General features: G+C 38.0%; 1 protein-coding gene across 1 annotated transcript in view; it reads right to left on the bottom strand.

Annotated features, from left to right (window-relative positions):
- The window catches only part of LOC137498433 (zinc-regulated GTPase metalloprotein activator 1-like), a 562,086-nt gene that overhangs the window by 308,671 nt on the left and 230,729 nt on the right, over positions 1-22,686 (bottom strand). The window contains exon 4 of the mRNA XM_068225933.1: positions 5,558-5,617. Within this exon, the coding sequence (XP_068082034.1) occupies positions 5,558-5,617 (60 nt within the window). The remainder of the gene's footprint in view (positions 1-5,557; positions 5,618-22,686) is intronic.

The following is a 22,686-nucleotide window of genomic DNA, read 5'->3' as shown; positions in this document are numbered from 1 at the left end:
GTCATTGGAAACAAATGGATTTAATTTGAATGCAATATTGTTAATTGAGTATCACTAACTTTTACTAATGTTGAAATTTTGATTTTACAGTTATTTCGATTCACAATAGTACCTGAAGTGGTGTAAATGATTATAAATAAATAAAATTTTGATTTACATGTAAAATCCAAAGGAAGTTCAAGAAGCATCTACTTGTAAATAACATTTCACCCCCCCCTTATATTCAGAGAATTGAACTCTAAGGTTTTGTTTGAAAATGATGTACAGAATTTTTTGTGCTGTTAATAAATGTTCATTGTTGTTTTGTTGGTATATTTTATTGTGCCATCTGTCACCTATCCAGTCACCAGTGCCCTGCGAATATAAATTATTAAAAGATGATGTCCCGATATAGCGACTTCGGCTCTGCGAATGTTCCACCCGTGGGACTCTCGTGCAGCCGGCTGAGCTGCCCAGGAAAAGGGGACAATGCAAATCCTGCTCATGGTCCTCATATTACAGAAATGAATATTTATTAAGTCATTCATTTGGTCATTTTTCTAGGTATTTTATATATAGGACATTTTCTCTGCGGAAACAAACTATTTGTTTCAATAGATGAAACCAGTAATGTAGAGGGCCGTTACACTGCCAACGTTATCGTGGATATGTTAGAAGTAGATAGGCCTGGAAAAGTATATGAAAATAGTTTAGCAATCCGTGAACCATTCTACAATATGTTGCCTCTTCGATAAATCAATGGGACTACTATGGCCTGAGGGTGTAAGGTATAATGATGATGTGCTCTTTGTGACTGATGCAGTGCCTTACACAGTTAAAGCTGCCAATGCAATCAAAGCATTTTACTAAAAAATGGTACATGTAACCTGCTTAGCTCACGCTTTTCACAGATTGGCCGAAGAAGTCAGATCAAATTTTCCTGAAGTTGACAAGCTTGTGTCCCTAAATAAGAAGGTATTTACTAAGGCTCCACCACGCAGGGAACTTTTCAGTTCCCAAGCACCCGTTTCCATTATCATAGCAGCCTTGCATCACACGGTGGGGTATGTGGATCGATGCCTGTATTTAGTATTGTGACCCCTTTCAGACAGTGAAGTATGTAATAGATTCCTTAGACGTACAAGGTGCCAAGGCCATTCCGATGGCTCAAGAACTGTTTTCGGATACGTAAATGGAGGGACAACTAGCAAGCATCAAAGCAAAGTTCAGTTCCTTGTCGTCATTTATTACACGTCTACAGGAGAGAAGCATGGCTCTAGAAAAAATGATCAATTTAGTCAGAACAGCCACACACAAATTAAAATGCATTTGTAGCAATTCTGGTGTGGCAGTGTCAGACAAACTGAAACGTGTTTTTGACAAGAACTCTAGTTTTAATGTTTTGTGCTCCATCTCTCGGATTTTGGCGGGTGAAGATTTCAGCATTATTGGCATTGAAGAAAAACTTGCATTCAGTGATATAGTGCACTTCAAGTATACTCAAATAGCATCCGTAATGCTGAAAGGAGCTTTTCAAAGTACAAAAACGTGCTGGTTGACAATCGTAATTCTTTTTCGCGTGAGAATCTACGAATGGTCACAGTCATCTACTGTAACGCGGAGTGAGGTAAGCCTGTATAGCCTGTCGTGTATTATCAGTGCACATTTTTCTTACTACATCTAATCCGATAAAGAATTCGAGTACCTAAAGGCGAAATTCTCTCTCTTTTTTTCTTCTTCAGCTGTTGCAGCCTTAACGTTCCACATACCGTGAAGTGTTATCTTCCTTGAAGAAAAGAACACAAAACTTGGAGTGCCAAACAATAGACTGAAATAATAACCAGTATCTGTGTGCAAATAATTTGTATTTGCCAAATATTAATTAAATTATATTAGGTAGGCCTACCTATTAAAATCATTTCAACATACAATGACATAGTCTGTTTGCATTTTTGTGCGATGAAATTATGTCAGTTCCATTCAAATTTTTAGGTCATTAAGTTTTCGGGTCATTTTATGGGATATTTGCAGTCATTTTATAGGTCATTTTTAACATTTTTAGGTCATCAAAATCCGGACCCTGCTAATATTTCATATTATTACATTGCAATATTATACCAGCAGAATATTAAGAAGACATTTACAGTCCTGTACAATTAGACATGTTTGCATACCATACTTAGAAAAGTTTACTCCAGTGAAGCTCAACATGCAAGATTCCAGTAAGACACAGCAGACATCTTGCATTCAGGAGGTCAAATGGGATTGTATTGCAATTATCCTTACGAAGGCTTTGGACAAAGTAATTATGGGAGACTACCGGCAACAATGAGGACCACTGGACTAGACTGGGAAGTGACTGGAGAGCTAGCCATACACGGAAAGTAATTGTGACAAGCAAGGCCTCTTGTGACGCGTACCGACAGGCTAGGACTGCTTGTTAGTGAGCGAGGCTAGTTTGAGGCATTATCTGCTATAGGCGAGACCTGTTGTCAGCACCTCAATGGAAGGACCTCGCCTCACACATCAAGCCTCTTGTAAGGAAAGCATCGAATGGACAAAGGCACTGCTGGAGAAATTTATTGAAATGTCTGAACTGCAATTCCTGTTGTAAATTTCAAATCTTCGAAAAACATCCCGGTAGCTAAAATTCTCAGTGTCGAAATCACGCATTCCTCAGGTGGTATGCTTTGTCGAACTACAGTATCCTTTCTTCAGCTTAGAAGCTACAATACTTACAATAAATTCGCTATCAACAAGTCATTATGTATATGTGTTACAAATCAAACATTTAACGTTATAACGAGAAAAATACATACATGCTTACCTAACAGCATATCATAATCACTCTGGTCCATTTGCAAATAATTCTTGTAATCGTCCGGTTCATTTTCTCTTAGGTGTCGTATGAAGCGCACATGACTAAAGCTGCCTCACTCTCTTATCCATTATTTCATCCACTTTGATTGATTTTTCTTTTTGCATGATTTAATATACACATGCAACAAATGCAACAGTAAAATTTCCTTTTCCTCTGGACACTGTCTGCTTCGACGTCCATCGCAAACTTCTAAGTAAGGCAGATCTGATCAGCAAGGATTTCACACTAGTTTCAAGGGTCAGCGGATGAGGCTTGGCCTGCTGAGACGTCACGGATCATTCGGGAGGGTTGAACTGTTGACAGATCATGTTGCACAACACGACAGGCTTGGCGTCACAATTGATGGCGAGCAGCAGGCCTGGTCTCTGAAGGTCGCACCTGACAGGCGGCCCGTCGGATCTGGCCCCAAAGGCGGGGCCTGTTACAAAATATTTCTATGTATGGCCAGCTATTGGATGGCTAAATTTCTAGAAAACAGAACTTGGAGATTTAAGAGTAAGTAAAGCATTATATGATCCTGATATGATTAAAAGTTGGGAGCTCAGCAAGGCAGTATTATTGGACCTTTCTGTTACCTTATTTATATAAAAAAAAGATCCAAGTAAAGAACTGAAATCACATAAGGCTTCCGGTAGATAATGTTATACTGTACAGAGTGATAAATACGTTAGAGGATTGTGAGCAAAAACAAAAAGATGTTGACAACGTTGTGAGATGGACAGCAGACAATGAATGGTTTGATGGTAAATGGAGTTTCACAAAGAAAAAAGGCCTCTCAGTTTTGAACACTGTGTTGATGGTGTGGAAATACCTCACTGAGGTAATCTCTTTAACAAGATTGTAAATAAATGTTATAGATACGGTATCTTAATATGGTCATCAGGGTATTTAGAGGTTATAGTGTGGAGGTTAAATTTCCTTCGTAAAGAGAAAACCGCCACGACGGAATTATTTTAATATCTTGTAATGTGAAGGAGATGGCGTGTAAGTTACAGGTAAGACCCAACTTAGAGTATGGTTCCAGTGTATGGGACCCTCACATTGATTATTTAATTTGAGAATTGGAAAAGATTGAAGTGTAAACATCATAATACCAATACGGATCTATATGATGAAGTTCGTAAATTCTCCAAAAGAAAAGTGTTACGATATTGTTGCAAACTTTGGGCTGGGAAGACTTGGGAATAAGGAGATGAGCTGGTTGACTAAGTAGTATGTTCAGAGCTGTTAGTGGAGACATGGAGTGGAATTGAGTTAGTTGACGAATAACCCTGAATGGAGTTTTTGAAAGTAGGAAAGATCATAATATGAAGATAAAACTGGAATTCAGGAGGAAAACTGAGGCAAATATTTACTCGTAACTGTAGGAAGGGGAACAAGGAATTGGAATAATTTAGAAAAGGAGATGTTTGATCAATTTCCAACTTCTTTGAAATAATTTAAGATAAAACAAGGTAAAGAACTGATATGGTATCTGCCACCTGGGTGACAGCCCTAAATACTGATCAGATATGATCAACTGATTTTGTTAATAAGAATGAGTTTATTTACAGTACAACATAGCATGAAATATAAAGTATATTATCAAGACATGAAATACTTTGTTGTAATTCATTTCTCTCTTGGTTAGTACTAGAGTTTTAGCACATAGTTGAGATTTTACAATCGCACTGCCACTGTATGTTTAAGTTTATACACATTACACTCTTGATGCCCGTTGTCAAGTGCGCTGGCTGTCAAGCTCTCTGTAACAACATCGTTGGGTATTTCGCTGGTGATGACTGCTCTAGTTAAATACTGGTGAAATGTTTCAATAATTAAAAGCTCAGTTACCTAAACTAAGTGATTATAAATTAAATTTAATGTGTCAACAAATTGAAGAACTCCTGTTTTGACAGATGAAAAATGGTGATAAAGTTAGCCATACACAACAAGAAGCATTGAAAATTCAGTTGTCAAAGAGCTTTTTTTTTTTTTTTTTTTGCTAGTGGCTTTATGTCGTACCGACACAGATAGGTCTTATGGCGACGATGGGATAGGAAAGGCCTAGGAGTTGGAAGGAAGCGGCCATGGCCTTAATTAAGGTACAGCCCCAGCATTTGCCTGGTGTGAAAATGGGAGACCACGGAAAACCATCTTCAGGGCTGCCGACAGTGGAATTCGAACCCACTATCTCCTGGATGTAAACACACAGCCGCGTGTCCCTAACCAAACGGCCAACTCGCCCAGTCAAAGGGTTATTAGACAATTTATATTGGAATTACTGAGAAACTACCAAAATATGAGGTGCCAGAAGTTGCTGATGGTAAACTCTCATATACAAGGGCTGTAGACATCATCACAATGGAGCAACAGTATTGTAGAAATTGGAGTCCATTAACAAGGGTTATAAAGGAAGAAAAGATTTCAGTTTTGGTAAGAGAAACACTTAACAATTTCTTAAACATTTACTCTTTGATTGTGCTTAGTATTAATTGATATGTTTAATGGAATTAATAGTTCGGTATTTATTAATTCAACAGTTTTCATCATAGCTTTGCTGCCTGAAGAAATGTATACACAATATCTAAAAAAACACCCTCTACTTTGTTAACTGAAGAACACATGTCTATAAAACAAAACTGTTTGTTCAGCATGAGCACATCAGACTTTAATTAGACCAGGTACTCTCAACTATCACTAGGAGCAATGCCTTACCATCCAAATATATGTCGCTCTCCAGAGCTTTGTCCATCCAGAATGCCGACGCGATTGGTCCTGAAACAGAGCAGAGCAGCATCTGTCAGACGAGGAGTTCAATAATGACTTCCACTCACTCAAATAATGATTTTAAAAACTAATATAAAGGGTTCAGGTAGGTGGGAACACAAATCAGAGGGCTTCTTCACAATTTGAACACCAACTCCTGATGAAAGTACCTAACCCCACTTCGAGGTCGGGAAACCAGACTGAAAGCACCACATGCATAGCTGACTACAGTTACAGACTGGAGTCATATAAGTTTGGCAACGTCCAGTGGAGGCCAAGGTGAAAGCGTGGGATCTATCCGTGTATGCTGATGTCTAGTGAACTTCGTCTAGTGTTTCGTTAAATTTTTCATGGATAGGTTCGAGTATATATTACAAGATAAATGATAGAATAAGCATATGTAGAGCCTATTATCGAAATAATGTGAAGGCTAAGCAGGGCTGAGTAGCTTGGACTGTAGAGCTGGCTTTCTAAGCCCAGCTCAGTCCGGTGGTATTGGAAGGTGCTCAAATACATCAGCCTCGTGTCGGTAGATTCACTGGCACGTTAAAGAACTCCTCCGGGACAAAATTCCGGCATCTCGGTGTCTCCCCAAAACCATAAGAGTAGTTACTGGGATGTTAAATCAATAACGTTATTAGTGTGAAGGTACGGGCTGAATTTGGCTTATTAATAATGTTTCGAGTATTTGCAGATGCCCAGAAAATGTTGTGTTTCCATGTATCATAACTATAGCATTAAAAAAGTTTTTGTTACCTCGTTTCGTTTTCCTTCTGACGAGGAATTAAAACAAAAATGGTTTTGTCATTTTAAACGGGATAATTGGGAACCTGGGAAGGATTCAGTCGCATGCATACAACATTTAAAGATAAAAATTTCATTGTTCCGTATTGAAAGTATTAACGTTAAAAATTAAATAATTGAAAAAGAGGTTCAGCCTATTCAATACATAAAAGAAAGAAATGTAGTGATTACATTCTTATTTAATAGTAAATATAAATGGGACCGGTTTCAACCCTAGTCCAGGTCATCGTCAGCCGTAAAAACATGTAGAACAATACATATGAAAAAGAAAAAGATTAAGTGAATTCTGGATCGGTATAAGATGAAACATAAATTAACGATGGGGGTAGATACTACCATTCTTAATATTACGTACTGTTTTCTTTTAAGTGACTCACAATTTCTACCCCGATCGTTAATTTATGTTTCATCTTATACCAATCTAGAGTTCACATAATCTTTTTCTTTTTCATATGCATTGTTCTACATGTTTTTACGGCTGACGATGACCTGGACTAGGGTCGAAACCAGTCCCATTTATATTTACTATTAAATAAGAATGTAATCACTACATTTCTTTCTTTTATGTATTGAATAGGTTGAACCTCTTTTTCAATTATTTAATTTTTAACGTGCATACAACATGTCACGATTGAATTATAATCTAGCGGGTTCCACCTATTTCAATACAAAATACAACGTTGTTGGATGGTATTTACAACATTATTTTATTACAGAACATGTTTCGGTGTTCAATTTGACACCATCATCAGCTGCATAGAAAGTGTGAAATCTTGGCGATCTAAACAATGAACAACATATTGCTATACTTAACTCCTAATATCCATATATACAAGACTGTAAACAAGATGTAACTATAATTAAATCCCTAGTATCTATATTATGCTAGATTAAAAGTCTAATATATAGCAAGAAGACTCTTGTAAGTCATGCATATAAAATTTTCTCATCTGGTTGATGAGTTGTCTTCAAATTCATTAATAGTCGTAATTCTATACACTCGTAATGTCAGTACGATCTTAAGATCGAAGAGTTAACGTTGAATGTAGTCCTTTAATGTTAAAATGTTCATTTCATATTACATTAGCAATTTCTTGAATAAAAGTTCGTTGTATACAATATAAATGGTAAAACTGCGCCGTCTTAACTTAATAAATGTGTAGAAACGTAATTTTGTGCTGTAAGTGTAGTGGTTGGAACTGTGATTTAATATGCCCTACAGTTGTTAGGCAGGCTTAGCTTCTCAGTTCAATGCAACCCCGTAATGATCAAGCCCAATGTTAAAAGAAAAGCGAGAAAATTGATAAAGAAACTGATTGAATTTAACTGTTGATGCGGCTCACTTACCTCTACAGATCTGTATTTCACGTGACGATTGTGGCGCAACGAGTGTGTCTGCTCGTGTCTTGTGCAGTGTGATGGAGCGCTAGGGAAGGGGAAGTAGGGGCGGCAAAGGGGATGTTTCTAGAACGTTGAACATGTAGGAGAGAGTCCGGGAGGCGTTGTGGACGAATACAGTAGTACGAAAAACTGTTACGTAGAGTTCGAAAGACGTTCAAATTTTCTGGAATTTTCAGCTTGTTAAGTAATAAAATCAAACAATCATGTAATACCTTGGGTTTTTCCGAGATTTCATTCAGATTAAGGTTAGCGTTATAATACTGGTCTAGATGTATTAAACATGCTTCGGTAATGTCAAGCCCCTGTCCCTTGGCTAGTGTTTCCATGATCTCAAGTTCTTTATCTATGCTTGTGAATTCATGTGTGTACTCATGGATCTGCTGGCCTACTGCTGAGAATCTATGATATTTTACAGCGTTAAGGTGTTCCCGGTACCTGATATTAAAGCTACGTCCAGTTTGCCCTATATATCCGCTTCCACAGTCTCTACATTCGAACCTATATACACCTGATTTAGAATATGGATTGACTTTGTTAACCGTTTAAGCATTATGTAAAGCTTCTGTACTTCTGTTATCCATCTTGAACGCTATTCTAATGTTACGTTTCTTGAAAATATTTGTAATTCTATACACCTCTTTATTAAACGTGAAGGTTGCGATTTCTTTTGCTTCTGTTTCTTCTTTAGTTAGTTTCGTGTGCGGGCAATATTTAAATTTGCGCATTATTCGTTCTATAAAATTCCCTTTAAAACCATTAGCTTTAGCCATAGCTCGAATGATGTTCAGTTCCTTGTCCAAGTTTCGCTTGGACATTGGTATGCTAAAGGCGTGATTCACCAAGCTGTTATAGGTCGCGCATTTGTGAGCTAAGGGGTGAATCGAATCATTTTGTATTGTAACCGAAGTTTGTGTAGGTTTTCTGTAAATACTAAAAGAAAATGAAGAGGCGTGCCTATTGATCTTTAGGTCCAGATAATTAATGGATTTTTCTATTTCTGATTCCAAAGTAAATTTTATATCCGTATCTTGTGTTAAGATTATCAAGAGTAGTAGAGGCATTGGTAATGCTTTCATCCAGAATAACAAACGCATCATCTACATACCAAGACCAAAATAGAATATTCTTGAATTTTTCATTATTAATTATTTGTATGTCTTCTAACAAATCTAAATAAATTTCTGCCAAAATTTCTGAGGCCGGAGACCCCATTGCAAGGCCATTCTGTTTATAAATAATCTGGTCGAAAGTGAAATAGTTGTTATTGATCAGCAATTTTAAGACTGTCATGAATTCATTGATTTCAAGCTTACTTAAGTGACTATATGTGTTCAAATTCTTGGCAATGATAGGAAGTAATTTATTAGTTTTAATGTTAGGAAACATATTTACTATATCAAAAGAATGTATTATGTGGTGATCCTGTAATCGAAATTTAATTAATTCTTTAGTGAATTCTACGGAGTTCTTTATGGATTTCTTTGCAGTGAATCTGTAATGTTGTTTTAGGAATTTTTGAATATACTGCGCTAATTTATAAAGGGGGCTAGGTCTGTAATTGATAATTGGCCTAATGGGGACAACGGCCTTGTGGATTTTTGGCAGCGCTTTAGCGGTAGGAAGGCCGGGGTTCATGCTAATTAATCTCTGCTTCTCGTATTAGTTAAAGAGGAAAGAAGATGTCTTCAATGTTTGATTCAATTACTTCTGCAACGACTGAGTCGGGTCTTTCTTAATAATGGAAAAAGAGTCATCGTTAAAAAAGTTTTTTGTTTTTAGTATGCAATCGGCTTTATGCATAATGACGGTTACGTTACCTTTATCAGCTTTAGTGACAATAAGTTCTTCGTTGTTTTATTTTCTTTTTAAGTTCTAGTATTTGTTTCCTATCCTTGAAAGAATCTTTATGGGTATCAAAATATTTACTTTTATTATTATTAGCATTATTACTATTATTATTAACCGTTTTGTCAGCTGTTTCGTTACTTCTATTCTGACCTCATCCTGCAAGTCATGTGACAGTTTTCCGAGTGCGATTTCTGTTTCTAAGATCAGATTTTTAGTTACTTTAGCTTGATTGAATGTTGGCCAATTATGTTTAGGACCTTTCTCCAGGATAAGTCTTTCCTCTTCGTTCAAGTTGACATTGGAAAGGTTAATGACTGGAGCATGAAACTGTTTCAATGGATCTTCGTTAGGTGTTAAATTGGACCTTTGAATCGGGGATGAATATTGGGTTCAACATTTTTCTGCTTCCTTCCTTAGCTTTTCTAGTTTTTTCTCCAATGTTAATTGTTCACTTGCAAGTACATTAGATAAATTGAATTGAACTTTATTTTGAAACAGGTTCCATTGTGAAGTAGAGAGCAAAAATGCAGCTTTGAGGCGAGCCTCATATAATCGCTGATTCAAAAAGGACTTCTTTCTGTGGAGGAATTTAAATTCATTATTTAGCCCAAGTCTTTTGGACTTAACCCTTTGTTGCCTGAATAGTGAAAAATAAAAAGTATACTTGATTTTTTCACCTTATTCGAATGGAATATGTTCAAATAGTAAATGCTAATACTTTCAAATCATAATTTTAATTTTCAGTATGTTTTTGGGGCCTGGTACTTTTAAGTACCGTCAGGCATATAGGAGGATTCATATTTGGGTAGATAAGAATGTTCACATTTTGGAATTATATCACATTTCTGTCTCAAAATATTAGTAGAACATGTTTTTCATACCTAAAACTGTTACAAAAATGTAAAAGCAAAATTTAAAGCAAAATTTAAAGCAAATATGTGTAATAAGAGTGAAGTTTCCTAATATCATTGTTCATATGTAGAACATCTTGCATACATCCTATACAGCTGACACATTATGATACTCTGCAAAGCAGTTTTTTTTTTTCAATGCAGCAAAGAAAAACACTACATGTAGTAAACTTTGAATGCGGTCTTGACTGCACCTTCTTTCCCGAACACACCGCACATCGACCACGGTTTTTTACAAAAACAACAACATGATTTCCACGATTACTTAGTCTGACATCACTGGGCACAGAATATTCTGTTTTCCTCCTTTTTAGTAGACAAGTTTGCTCTGGTGACTTTGGTGACCTCATATCACGTGAAAGTTTTCCTGGAAAAGGAATTTCTTGCTGGTTCATCAGTCCTAGGGCCACATTATGCCGGAATGCCATTAGAGGGACTTTTTCATGCAGATTACAGTATATGATGTAGGCATTGACAAATGCTATCTCAATCATTCCCAAAGTAATCTATGCCACCATTTTTGGATCGACGGTCTAAACCATATACAGTACACCTCGAAGTCTGTCAGCATGGTCCACTCCACCCATGTGTGCATTGTAGTCGAACAACAACCGGGCAATCAACAGTAACATTACTTCCATCCTTCTGTTTCCTAGAAACAGTTGTGGCTTCTGTTCCATGGAAATTAGATGCTAAGCACACACCTTTACTGCCTTTCCATAGAAAAACACTGATGTCCCTCGAAGGAAAACATTGCTTTTGGTTTTGGATATGACTGACATGAGACCCTCCATATGGCCTGACGGTATTTCTAAGTACCTCGTCATTTACTAGCTATATATCCACACCAATTGCAAATTTCATTAATTTGGATATTTTATTGCATTTCAGAAGCATACTTACATGCACTAAGGTCACTTGCAGGTCGAATGTAACAATAGGAGCTAAGAAATAATCAATCAAAATGTCATTTGTTTACAGTGGTAACAATAACACTACACTCCTAAGAATAAAACGATCTCCTACGTTTTTCATCAATACCAACCTCAAAAATGAAATATCTCTGTGGGTAGAAGTAGGGTTATACATAGACTTGGCCCAGTTACGTATTTAAGACAAGTGGAGTCTGGGTTGACTTGGAAAAGACATATAGATCAGCTAATAGGGTTATAGTCAGGGCCAGTTGTTTTTAGCACTGACCGCTGTAGGGCTAATCCTTTACAGTGAGGGACGTCACAGTTAGTTGACCCTCCCTCACTGACACCAGCCTCTGAGTGCCAACAAAGTTCTCCTACTTCTCGTTCCCCGATCCCTCCATCACCACCACGTCATAGTCCAGTTGCAGCTAGCCGACGATCTCTGCAACCATCACAGCTGTTACGTCACCTGTCGCAACTAGACGCTATCCAATTCGAGACAGGAAACCAAGATGAACTGTGCAGGGAAGTGTATTTTCTCATTATCGTAATTTACGATAATAAACAGTGCTCCGACGTATTTCTCATCCAGTGAATGGTGATTATTTATGAAACAGTGATAATCAGTTCTAACAGTGCAAAATCAAATGGCGCACATTTTCAACCTAGTCAGTTGGACTTTCTCGTGTTAAAGCCACTCTTTTAGTAACATGAGAAATCCTGACTCGAGACGACTGAGATCGACGGAGATTTGATGCAGATCAACGTGGACTTGGTACTACGAGGGACAGTTCCAGGGACGTGATACTATGGAACATCGTGGCGTTTGCTGTTAGCCGAGTTCCAGATTGCTGCTTGCAGAGCAGTATTCAACTGTTCGAGCTCAACAAGAAGGCGTATGTCAGGTGATATCAGTGCCTTTCCCATTCAAAAATATAATTCTGACTTTGAACAGAACTTGTATAAACAGTGTCATTACTGACAAAGAACACTAAAGGCTCACTTACTTAATATTTTACTTGGAAAATTGAAGTTTTACAACTCTTAAGTAAAGACAGACTTTCAAATAACAGTGTGCTCTCGTTCGTATATTCTCATTTATTGGAACTTTAAAATATCAATTGAGTGCTTCATTCATAGTGGAAGTGTATCATAAACTCTCAATTTACAATATTTACATAACGTGTACAATAATTTACAAAAAAAATAGGACAATACTCAGAAATTTATACTAGAAGATCAGATTTAATTTCAAGTGTTTCATATTACCAAATTTACTTTATTTAATTTATGTAGAAAGCGTAATCTGAAATCGCAAGTGCCAATAGAAATGACTTTAGGATTTCTTATTTACTTACAACATGCTTTATTATTAATTTATGCCATGAATGTTATGATGGACATAACTGATTGAGAAAGACATTATTCAGTTGAATTTTACTTGATCAACTTGATTTTTCGATATTCTGTAGTTGAAATTGGGATTTATTTTCTAGTAAATATCTATGATTTGGCGATATAATAGGGCGACCTCCCAGAGATTGAATAAAGGAAAGAAAGATACAATATCTATTATTTCGCCTAGCGATCCTCCCTCTCTGTACCATCTAAGGACTAGGCACCCCTCAGAAAGACCCCATGCTCATGAAATCAACTTTTCCTGGTACAGTACCGAACATGAACTTTTCATAACTAATACACAGTTTCACCTACCTAATCGCTTCAAGACCACATGGATGAAACGTCGCTCTAAGCACTAGCACATCCTTGATTACATCATCACTCGACAATGTGATAGGAAGGATGTCCTTATCACCAAGATAGATAGAAATGTTGACGGTGCTGGACGGAAAAGTTGCTATTTTCTTGTCTTAGAATCAATCTTTACTGTAAACCACCCAAGCATTTTGAAACTCCGTCCAGACAGAAGTTTCGCTACATCTAAACTTAGAGATGGACCCACTGCCATAAATTTCCACAACATGATCTCCAACATGCTGGCAAGTGCTCCAGTCAACACAAAGAATGCTGAGCAGGAATGGACTACATTGCGGAAAGTAATCACGGAATCTGCCGAGAAAAACCATCAGTTTTAAGAAAAATGTAAGACAAGACTGGTTTTAACGATGACAACAACAAAGGGATTTTATATGTCATCAACGCTAAATGAGAAGCCCACCTATCCCTTCTTCAAGTTCCATCTTCAGATGCAAAGAAAGTGCACTTTCCCGAAGTCAAGCGTAAATGTCAGCGGCAAATAAGAGAGGTAAAGAGCAACTGGTGGCAGCAGAAAGCTCAGGAACTGCAAAGTATGTCTGATACCCGAGACCTGCGTAACTTCCATGCAGGAATAGAGGAGTTATATGGCCCATCTCGCTCCTCCTCCGGGATACTGAAAGCTGCTGATAATCTCACCACTATTACTGATAGTCAAGAAATACTAGAACGTAGGAAAGAACATCTCTCCACTCTTCTCAATCAGAGTTCAAATGCTGCTGAAGACTTTCTCAGTGATGTGTCTCTACATCCCCAACAACCATGGATGGTTCTTCCTCCAACATTCAAGGAATTCAATGCTGCCCTCAGTAAACTGAAACCTGGCAAGGCTCCCAGGCCAGGTAACATTCCTCTGGAATTGATTCAAAGTGGAGGCCTACCCCTAAAGACCAGACTTCATACTCTTATCCTCTTGATATGGGAAACCTGTGAAGTACCTGGTGTCCTTAAAAATGCCACTACCATTACTCTTTTCAAAAAAGGTCATTGCAGTGTTTGTGGCAACTACCATGGATCATTGCTATCAATAGCAGGTAAAATTCTCGCTAGAATTTTGTTCGATCGCCTGCAAATTATTTCCAAGAGGATCCTATCCAAGTCACAGTGTGGTTTTTGAACGTCCACAGGCACAACAGATAGGATCTTCTGTGCAAGGCAAATCCGGGAAAAATGCAGAGAGCGACAGACCCCTTTATACCTAATGTTCTACGACCTGAAAAAGGCTTCTGACTCAGTCCTGAGAAAACCTATGTGGATAGCACTGAAATACTTTGGCTCTGCACACCAATTTGTAGATCTAGTCAAGGTTCACCATAACACATTTGGCCAAGTGGTTCATCACAACATTATCTCTCAGATTGAAACAAGGACGTGTGCTTGCTCCAATACTCTTCACTCTTTACCTAGCTGCCATGCTATATGGAACATCTACAGACAACCAAGGTGTAAAGGTCAGATATCGCTTCGATGGAGGACTGTTCAATCTGGCTAGACATTGTTCCCAAAAGCTTACTATGATTTCCTCCGTTATTGAATTGCAGTATGCAGATGACTCTGCCGCACCTGCTCTCACACCTGAGGAGCTGCAACAGTTGGTCAGTTGTTTCAAGAGTGCCTGTGATAATTTTGGTCTCTCGATTAATGTTCAGAAAACCAAAGTACTCTCACAACCTGCACCTGGATCGAACCTCCCACCTTTCAATATCTCCACTGCGGATGCTCCACCGGAGTAGGCTGACCACTTTTTATATCTAGGAGGTATCCTCTCAACAAATGCTAACTGCTCACAAGATGTTGATAAGAGAATTGGTGCTGCCCACTCAGCATGTGGACATTAATCCCTCCATGTCTTCGTGAATAAGGACCTTACAATGCATACCATGCTGTTGTCATATCAATACTCGTTTATGGTTGTGAAACGTGGACCCTCTACTGTCAGGATACCAAAAAGCTAGAGCGCTTCCATCTGCAAAAACATGGATCTATTTTGAACATAAAAAAGGAGGACCGGGTTACCAACCTTGCAGTTCTTGAGAAAGCACATCCTATAAGCATTGAGGCTACCATCATTGGCCACCGTCTCAGATGGAGAGGGCACGTCCATTGCACGAGTGAAACCAGACTTTCTCGTCAACTTCTGTATGGTGAACTCTGTTCCGGCACAAGACCTCATGGACCCCATTTGAGACGTTTCAAGGATCAGCTAAAGCGTACTATGAAGAAAGCTGGAATTAACACTCAATTCTGGGAATACGCTTGCTGAGAATCGTACACTTTCTACTTGAGTTTAGGCCGGCTTCAGCAGCTTGCCCCACCCCTTAGCCATGTTGCTTAAAGATATATCCAAGTTCTCCATTAACTCAACTAATAAAGTCATTTCATTTTTAAGATTTTTAGTTGAATTTCAAGACCAAGCTTTAGTGTTTGCTCTCTCTCACTCCCAAATACTTCAAATTATTTACCCATATTCTGTAGGCATCCTCTCATACAAAATAGTAAAAGCAATAGCCGATAGATCTTCAATAGAAGACTTCCATGCCCATCTTTTGGCTAACTTCATTCCGGCTAGAGCTATGTCATCTTTAATCCAGAAGTACTATTTTACAGTACAGAGGTTGCACGAGAACCTTGCCGACTTCATTCAAGATATAAAGTTTTATACGAGGGTATTTGCCCTTCATTATTCTGAAGACCAAATTGTGCAGATGATTGTAGAAGGAATCTCTCTGCCCTATAAGTCATACACATGAAACACATTTCATAGAGGAGATACAATAGTCCGGAAATTTACAAGAAGTTTTAATTTAGAATACCATTCTTCAGAAATTATGGAACTCACACTTCCTGGGTCTAATAGAGCCGTGACTGGTTCATTATTTACTTCAATTTTCAGAAATGGCACAAATCCTGGGGTCTCTGCTGCAATTCTGAGGCATTCCCTGGCACATTCAGATGATAAATTAGATGAAGTTTTATTCTTAAATGATTCGTTCCCTGATCTGACAGGTGCTGAGTCTAGGGAAGGTGAATATTGGGACTCAGCCAAGGACTTGGAATCGAGGAGGCAGCACCAGAAGTCGAACAAGATGGTGCGCTGTTACTGGAAGGGCAATTCTTAGCCAGACAGGAAAAAGACCCGCACTTGAAGCAACCTTGAGACGGACCAGCTCCGTTCCTATTTACGCTCGATTTGACCAAAATACACTTATTCCTAAGGTGTTCAGCAGATCCACATGCATAACACTTGCGTGTGGGAAAGGTTCTTATTACAGACTATATCCACTTCATGCCCGTATCAATAATGTAATCCAATCAATAAATGAAAAAAGGTTCCACCTAATCGAAGGCAATCGAAACATGTTCTGTGATTATTAATGTCTTTATAAATAGCCCAAGGCTGAATAAAAAAGAGAAAGTATCGATTAGGTGGAACCTTTCTTCATTTATTGATTGGGAAAGGTTCGGCGAGGTGATGGCCAAGAACTGTCAGATGACGGAAAGGGCTCCTTGCTGACTCGTAAGATATCGGCGTACCTTACTCCTTCGGCTGACATATCCATTGCCCCTAATTCTTAGAAGGTTTGAGGTCGAGATGCAAAAAAATAGGTATGACCTATAGGGAGGAGAGATACCTTCTCCTATCGTTTGAGCAATTTGATCTTCTGGGAAATGAAGAGTGAATAAATTCGGCGAGGTTCTCATCCAACCTCTGTGCTCTAAAATAGTACTTCTGGACTAAAGGTTACGTGGCTCTAGCAGGAATGAAGTTAGCCAGTACGTGGGCGTGGAAGTCTTCTATAGATGATCGAACAGCTATTGCTTGAACTATTTTGTCCGAGGGGACGCCTACAGTATAAGGGTAAATAATTTGAAGTATTTGGGAGTGAGAGAGAGCAAACACTAAAGCATGGTCTTGAAATTCAACTAAAAATCTTAAAAACGAAATGACTTCATTAGTTGATTTAATGGAAAATTTGGATATCCCCTTAAGCAACATGCCTAAGGGGTGTGGTAAGCTGCTGAAACCAGGTGACATAATAGGGGACAGCATTGAAGGTGGAGAAGGTTCGAACACAGCATTAGTCATAGAGACCGGTGGAAGTTGTCTTGGATGACCAGACTGTTTCTGATGGGGCAGATGTTTGTTGAGTAGCCACAGATTTTCTACTCTCAATCACTCTACTAGATTCCTCCTCAGTAGACAAGTTTACCATAGGAACTTGGTCGCTTTTACCTCGCTTTTAGCAGTAGCGGCCCCGGACAATAATTGACTAACTCTATTCTAATAGATTACAGGCTTCCTTAGCATGATCGTCCTTCAATTTTAGAGACAATAGGTCCCTTGCTCTATTATAGAAATGAAATAGCCTAGCCTGAACTCTTTAAGTTGATTGGCAGATGGATCACTTTCTTCAAGAAAACTAACTACAGAAGCTAGCTCAATGGTATTATCTGTGACAGTGGATAAAGCCTCATCAATTTCTTTCTCCCCAAAAACAGGGATATAAATAGGAAGTTCTAAGGATTCCTTGAGTTTGGCAATATCTGCCACAACCGTGCCTCCAGATTGGACCTTCCCAATCAGGAGCTTACAGATTAATTCCCCCTTGCGCAAGTACCCGGGTGCAAGGACTTCACGAGGACCAGGTATGTTGGCAGAAAAATTTAACAATTTTGTAAATTTCCAGCAATCGAGAAAATGTTTAGAGTTTGATGTAGATTTCTATGTTTAGCCGTCAAAAGGGGCTTTATCTAGACCCATTCAACCATGCTCTTATACCATTTTTTACCGTGTTTTCGTGGATCACAGAGGTGAAAGAAAGTGCGGGCATGAACGGGTCTATCTACTACAAGCAAATTATTAATTGAAAGCTTTTGAAATCAAAGTTATTTTTCTTCTTTTCAGAAATTAAATTTTAACAATCAATTCGCTTTGCAAAAACAGGATTTCAGGTACAGAAATGGTTAGTTAGATCATGTACAATGTAGATAACATCAAAAAAGCATATTCAACAATAACACATTAGGAACCTGAGCTTGTCGCTCTTTAAATTGACAATTCTCAAGAGCACTGAGGCTCCTTTCTAACACACTCAAGGACATAGATCTCCCAATTTCTTTTACAAGGTACAATTCTTCCAAGAGCACTTTTGCTCCACCACAACGTTACCACCTTCCGAAATGCATCATTTAACCATCAAAAGACAAAGGGCGTCTCTGCACTATTAAAACTCTACAATAGGACACCTAGTTTTAGAAAGGTTCAGGCCTGATGAAGCCACCACCTAAATATTGCAATTCAAACAGCATGTACTGTCTTGGATTCACAACAATCTGACTACTTAACCTAAAAGAAATGAAACTGAATGATACAGGGGTCTTGAATACCCATTCTACCGGGCCTTGTACGAAGAAAAAAAAAAAAAAAAAAACACAGGTTAAAGTTACTGGGCCGAAACTCAAAATGATGTGGAGGCAGACACTTGCACTCCTTAACACTGACACTTAGAAGTTTAAAATTCCTAGTAGGGCTCACAGCCCGACATTACAGGGGCTAATCCCATAGTAATGAGGTGACTAGATGGAAAAACTTTTAAGTTATAAGGCCACAGATAGAAAACGGTTACAAAACATAGTCACCTCAAATACAAGTTGATAGGGAAGTCGAGAGGGTATCGCACTCTCTATTCCCGAATTTTGGCTAAGTTTTTAGGCTAGTACATTATTGAAGATTGGAAATTCAAGTTACATTCTTAAAGGCAGGAAACCTTCCCCTTGGGTTAGCTTACCTAATGATTAACTGGCTGCCATTACCTTATTGCGCTGGACTGCTCAATCAAAGGCGAAACGCCCCCGCCTCCACTATCAGCACACACTTAGTACACTCGACAATCAAGGAGACAAGAAGACAAGGTAGCTCATAAAATTGCCAGTTTTTATACCCAAGAGGAAGGTTCGAGAGAGATCTGGACTAACGCCCGACACCCCCAATTTTTATTGGCTAATTAAATATGTACAAGAAAACCCTGATTGGCTGAAAATTAAATACCCAAAATTTCTGATTGGTTAATTTTGAAGTTGGCGAAAAGAGATAGAAGTGTTGACAACTGTGGTTACACAAAAAACAAAAACAAATCAACTCAGGTTAGGAAACCTTAAAATAAAAAATTACATTATCACTTTAGTAGCGACATCTGTTGACCAACGTCCAAACTTCTTGCACTAGTTATTCAAGTTTTAAGAGTAAGATGTCAGTTCACAAGGCGCTTGATTTGAAAGTGCGGGACGGGTGTACCCTCGCGGTACAATTGCAGTACTGGTACTATTTGTCGTCGTGTTCTTACTGTTTGTGTTATACATATGGGGTGGGTGCGGTGGAGGGCGAGTAGGTGCGGAAGGAGAAGGAACTGTGGGCGGAGCGTTGGGTACTGGCACAACACGAGGAGGACAAGTAGGGGACGTAGGGGAAGGGGATGTGGGCCGGGTATTGGATGCTAGCTTAACTTGTGGACGGGGGGTGTCTCTGTATATTCAAGGCGGGAGTTGTATTTGTTGACACATTAGAAGGTTTAAAGTTGAAAATTTAAAAAAAATTACTGTTATCCGATTGGCAATTGGTCTATTAATGGGCTTTTTATTTCGATTGCAGCGTTTAGGTTTTTTTCTCTATTGAAGTACTGGTTTAAATGAATATATGTATTTTCATATTCGGTCATTAACTTTACTTTTTCAATTCTTTTTCTTATCTTAACCCATTGCTGACCGTCTTGAGCTTGTCACATACCCTGTGGACCAGATATTTTTCTACTGAGCATACTAGAGTGAGCATGATTATATAAATGTACATAAATATTGAACTAGTCAAGATTTCATCTTTAAAGTTGTAAATATGTCGCAGGATCTGTCCTTATAAAACCATCTTCAGGGTCAATTCCTAATACATCATCAATGTTTACATTGTTGTCATCATCAGAAGTCACTTGAATAAATGAGCATACTATGTAAATTACAGCGTGTAGGGGCTTGAATATCACTTCCACATCCAGTTTCCATTAATTCACAAGCACTATATCGATTTGAATGATCATCGGCATACAATTCTTCTAAAATATCATCGTCAGCTAACACTGTATTATGCGAGTGCTCCATCTTATCATTGACTGAACTAAGTTGACATTTTGAATATAAATTAAAGAATAAAAGAAGGCTGTGAATAAAAGAAAAGTGGCAGATACAGATCTATGATTTATTCTACTCAATGTGCAAGTCCAAAATAGTTCTATATATGGTCAAGAGATGTCACAGGGAGACCGAAAACGATGTCGTGAATAAAACCGAGACTTCTCGGGGCCCATCTCCTACCGCTGGCGAGTGTACTACGAGATTGTACTAAATAGATGGCCGGTCTCTTTCATATGGTTAGCCATAGTGGACTGGGGATTGGTGAAGATTACAAGTATGACGCATACAACAGACTACAAACCTCCATCTTTTAATAATGGTGTAATTCTCATCTAATGAGAATATATTGCAAGTTTAATCTTCTAATTCACTAATCTTCATATGAACATTTATACTTTAATAAATAACTTAACACTAGTAGTGTTAGAAAAAACCGGGAATTTTTAGCCAAATCTTACAATTTACTTGGCACATTACTATGACTTGGGCATCAACTTCCTGTGATTAACATCTAGTCTATTATAGACCCATTTTAATTGTTACTTCTTAATGTTTACTTTTTATATAGTAACAATATTTTGTGTAATAACATTTTAATGAACAAATAATTATAAAATAAGGTTTACTATAATGACTCAACCTTGAGATAATTGTACAAAATGGCTGAAGATGCTTGACACATGTCCCATTTTTGTTTGTATTGCAGTAAATGTCCTTTCAGAGACAAACATTTATACGTATTGAATAAAGTGGATATAAAAACAAGAATTTGTAACTATTAGTAGCAAGTTCAATACGGGCAAAAACACGAAATTGGTCTTATGCAATATCCCGGCTTGACGAAAATAATAATACTTCTGGGCTAGAAACTACAATACGGTAATTCATGCTTTAAACAGGATACTTCAATGAAATCATACTTGCTTATATCATAGGCCAATGATTTGTAGATGAACATAACAATCAAGAAGAAATCCATGTTAAACAGCAGCAGGCATGGTAAATATTGGTCTGGAGCATACATAACAGGACTTCCTTGATAAATTAAGCAGATATGCAACAATTGAAAAAGGCTTTACACAATAAAACTTGTTTAACGTAACACGGGCAAGACATAATATAATGCATACTGCAAATCACATGCTATTCCAACCTTAAAGTCATAGTTATGGCCTGTTTAGCTTCCTACAAAAAGTCTTGAGAAAATGTTTTATCATAACAGGAGCCAGAACTCCTGGTCTTCAAAATAGAAATAGACTCCAGAGATTCATTGGACATGGATGATGTGAACTCTCTTCTATTTTTCTTCACAAGGCTGAAAACACATTCACATTCTGCATTGCTATGGGGTATGATGAGAATAGAGAGCATTACTCTAGAAATTTGGTTATACTTAAGAAGTCCATCGGCTCCACGAATTCTTGATATTTGTGCCCAACTGGAATCACTTGCAGCATCTTGATTTGCATCCAAAGGGTCATCTATCTGGAGAGCTGTGAACTGCCTCTGAAGCTCATTAACCACCGCATCTGTAGTTTCATTCTCTTCCTTCCACAACGTGACAGGAAACTTTTCCAGGAAAAACAAATGGAAGAAAACTGTGCATCTTCAATTTTGTCTAACAACTAGGAACTTGAGCATGCTTTAACACATCATCCTTGAGTGGAAACTTGTTGATTATGTAGTCACAGGCAGTGCAAAAGCAGTTTCTCACTGATTAAAAGGAAAGGGATTTATCTGAATCCTGGAGATCATTCACTATGTTCAAAGCCTGAATGCCAATAACTAAATCATCATCACTTTTTCGATTCTGAATTAAGTTGTACTCAACTTCAAGCAATGAGGAGCTTTCGAAAATTTTGGGCTTATCAAACTTGGTGAACACTTTAAGTGGTAATCTTCAAGCACCTTTTCCAGCTGCTAGATTAATCAGGTGGCAAATCCATTAGAGGTTCTAACAAAAAGTGAACTTGTGGGGAAGAAGTCTGAAGGGCAACACTGAATTTGTCAAATACTTGAATAGTCACATGAAGGAAAGTTCAAAAGGCCTTGTTCAAGTGTGAAGACAGAAACATAAACAATTTTTCCTCACGTGTTGTAGCAGAAGTCTTACTTTTTAGGATCGGTTTGTCACATTTGGAAGAATATGATATTCTTTTAGGGGCATGTGTAGTAGCAGAATTAAGAATTATCTTCTTCTGATACTCTTTGGATCCACTTTGTTCAACTCAGGTATTTT

This window comes from Anabrus simplex, chromosome 2, assembly GCF_040414725.1.
Source record: "Anabrus simplex isolate iqAnaSimp1 chromosome 2, ASM4041472v1, whole genome shotgun sequence".
In the NCBI taxonomy this organism is placed as follows: Eukaryota; Metazoa; Arthropoda; class Insecta; order Orthoptera; family Tettigoniidae; genus Anabrus; species Anabrus simplex.
The sequence above is the reverse complement of the archived record's forward strand: the minus strand, read 5'-3'. Positions and strand labels throughout refer to the sequence as shown.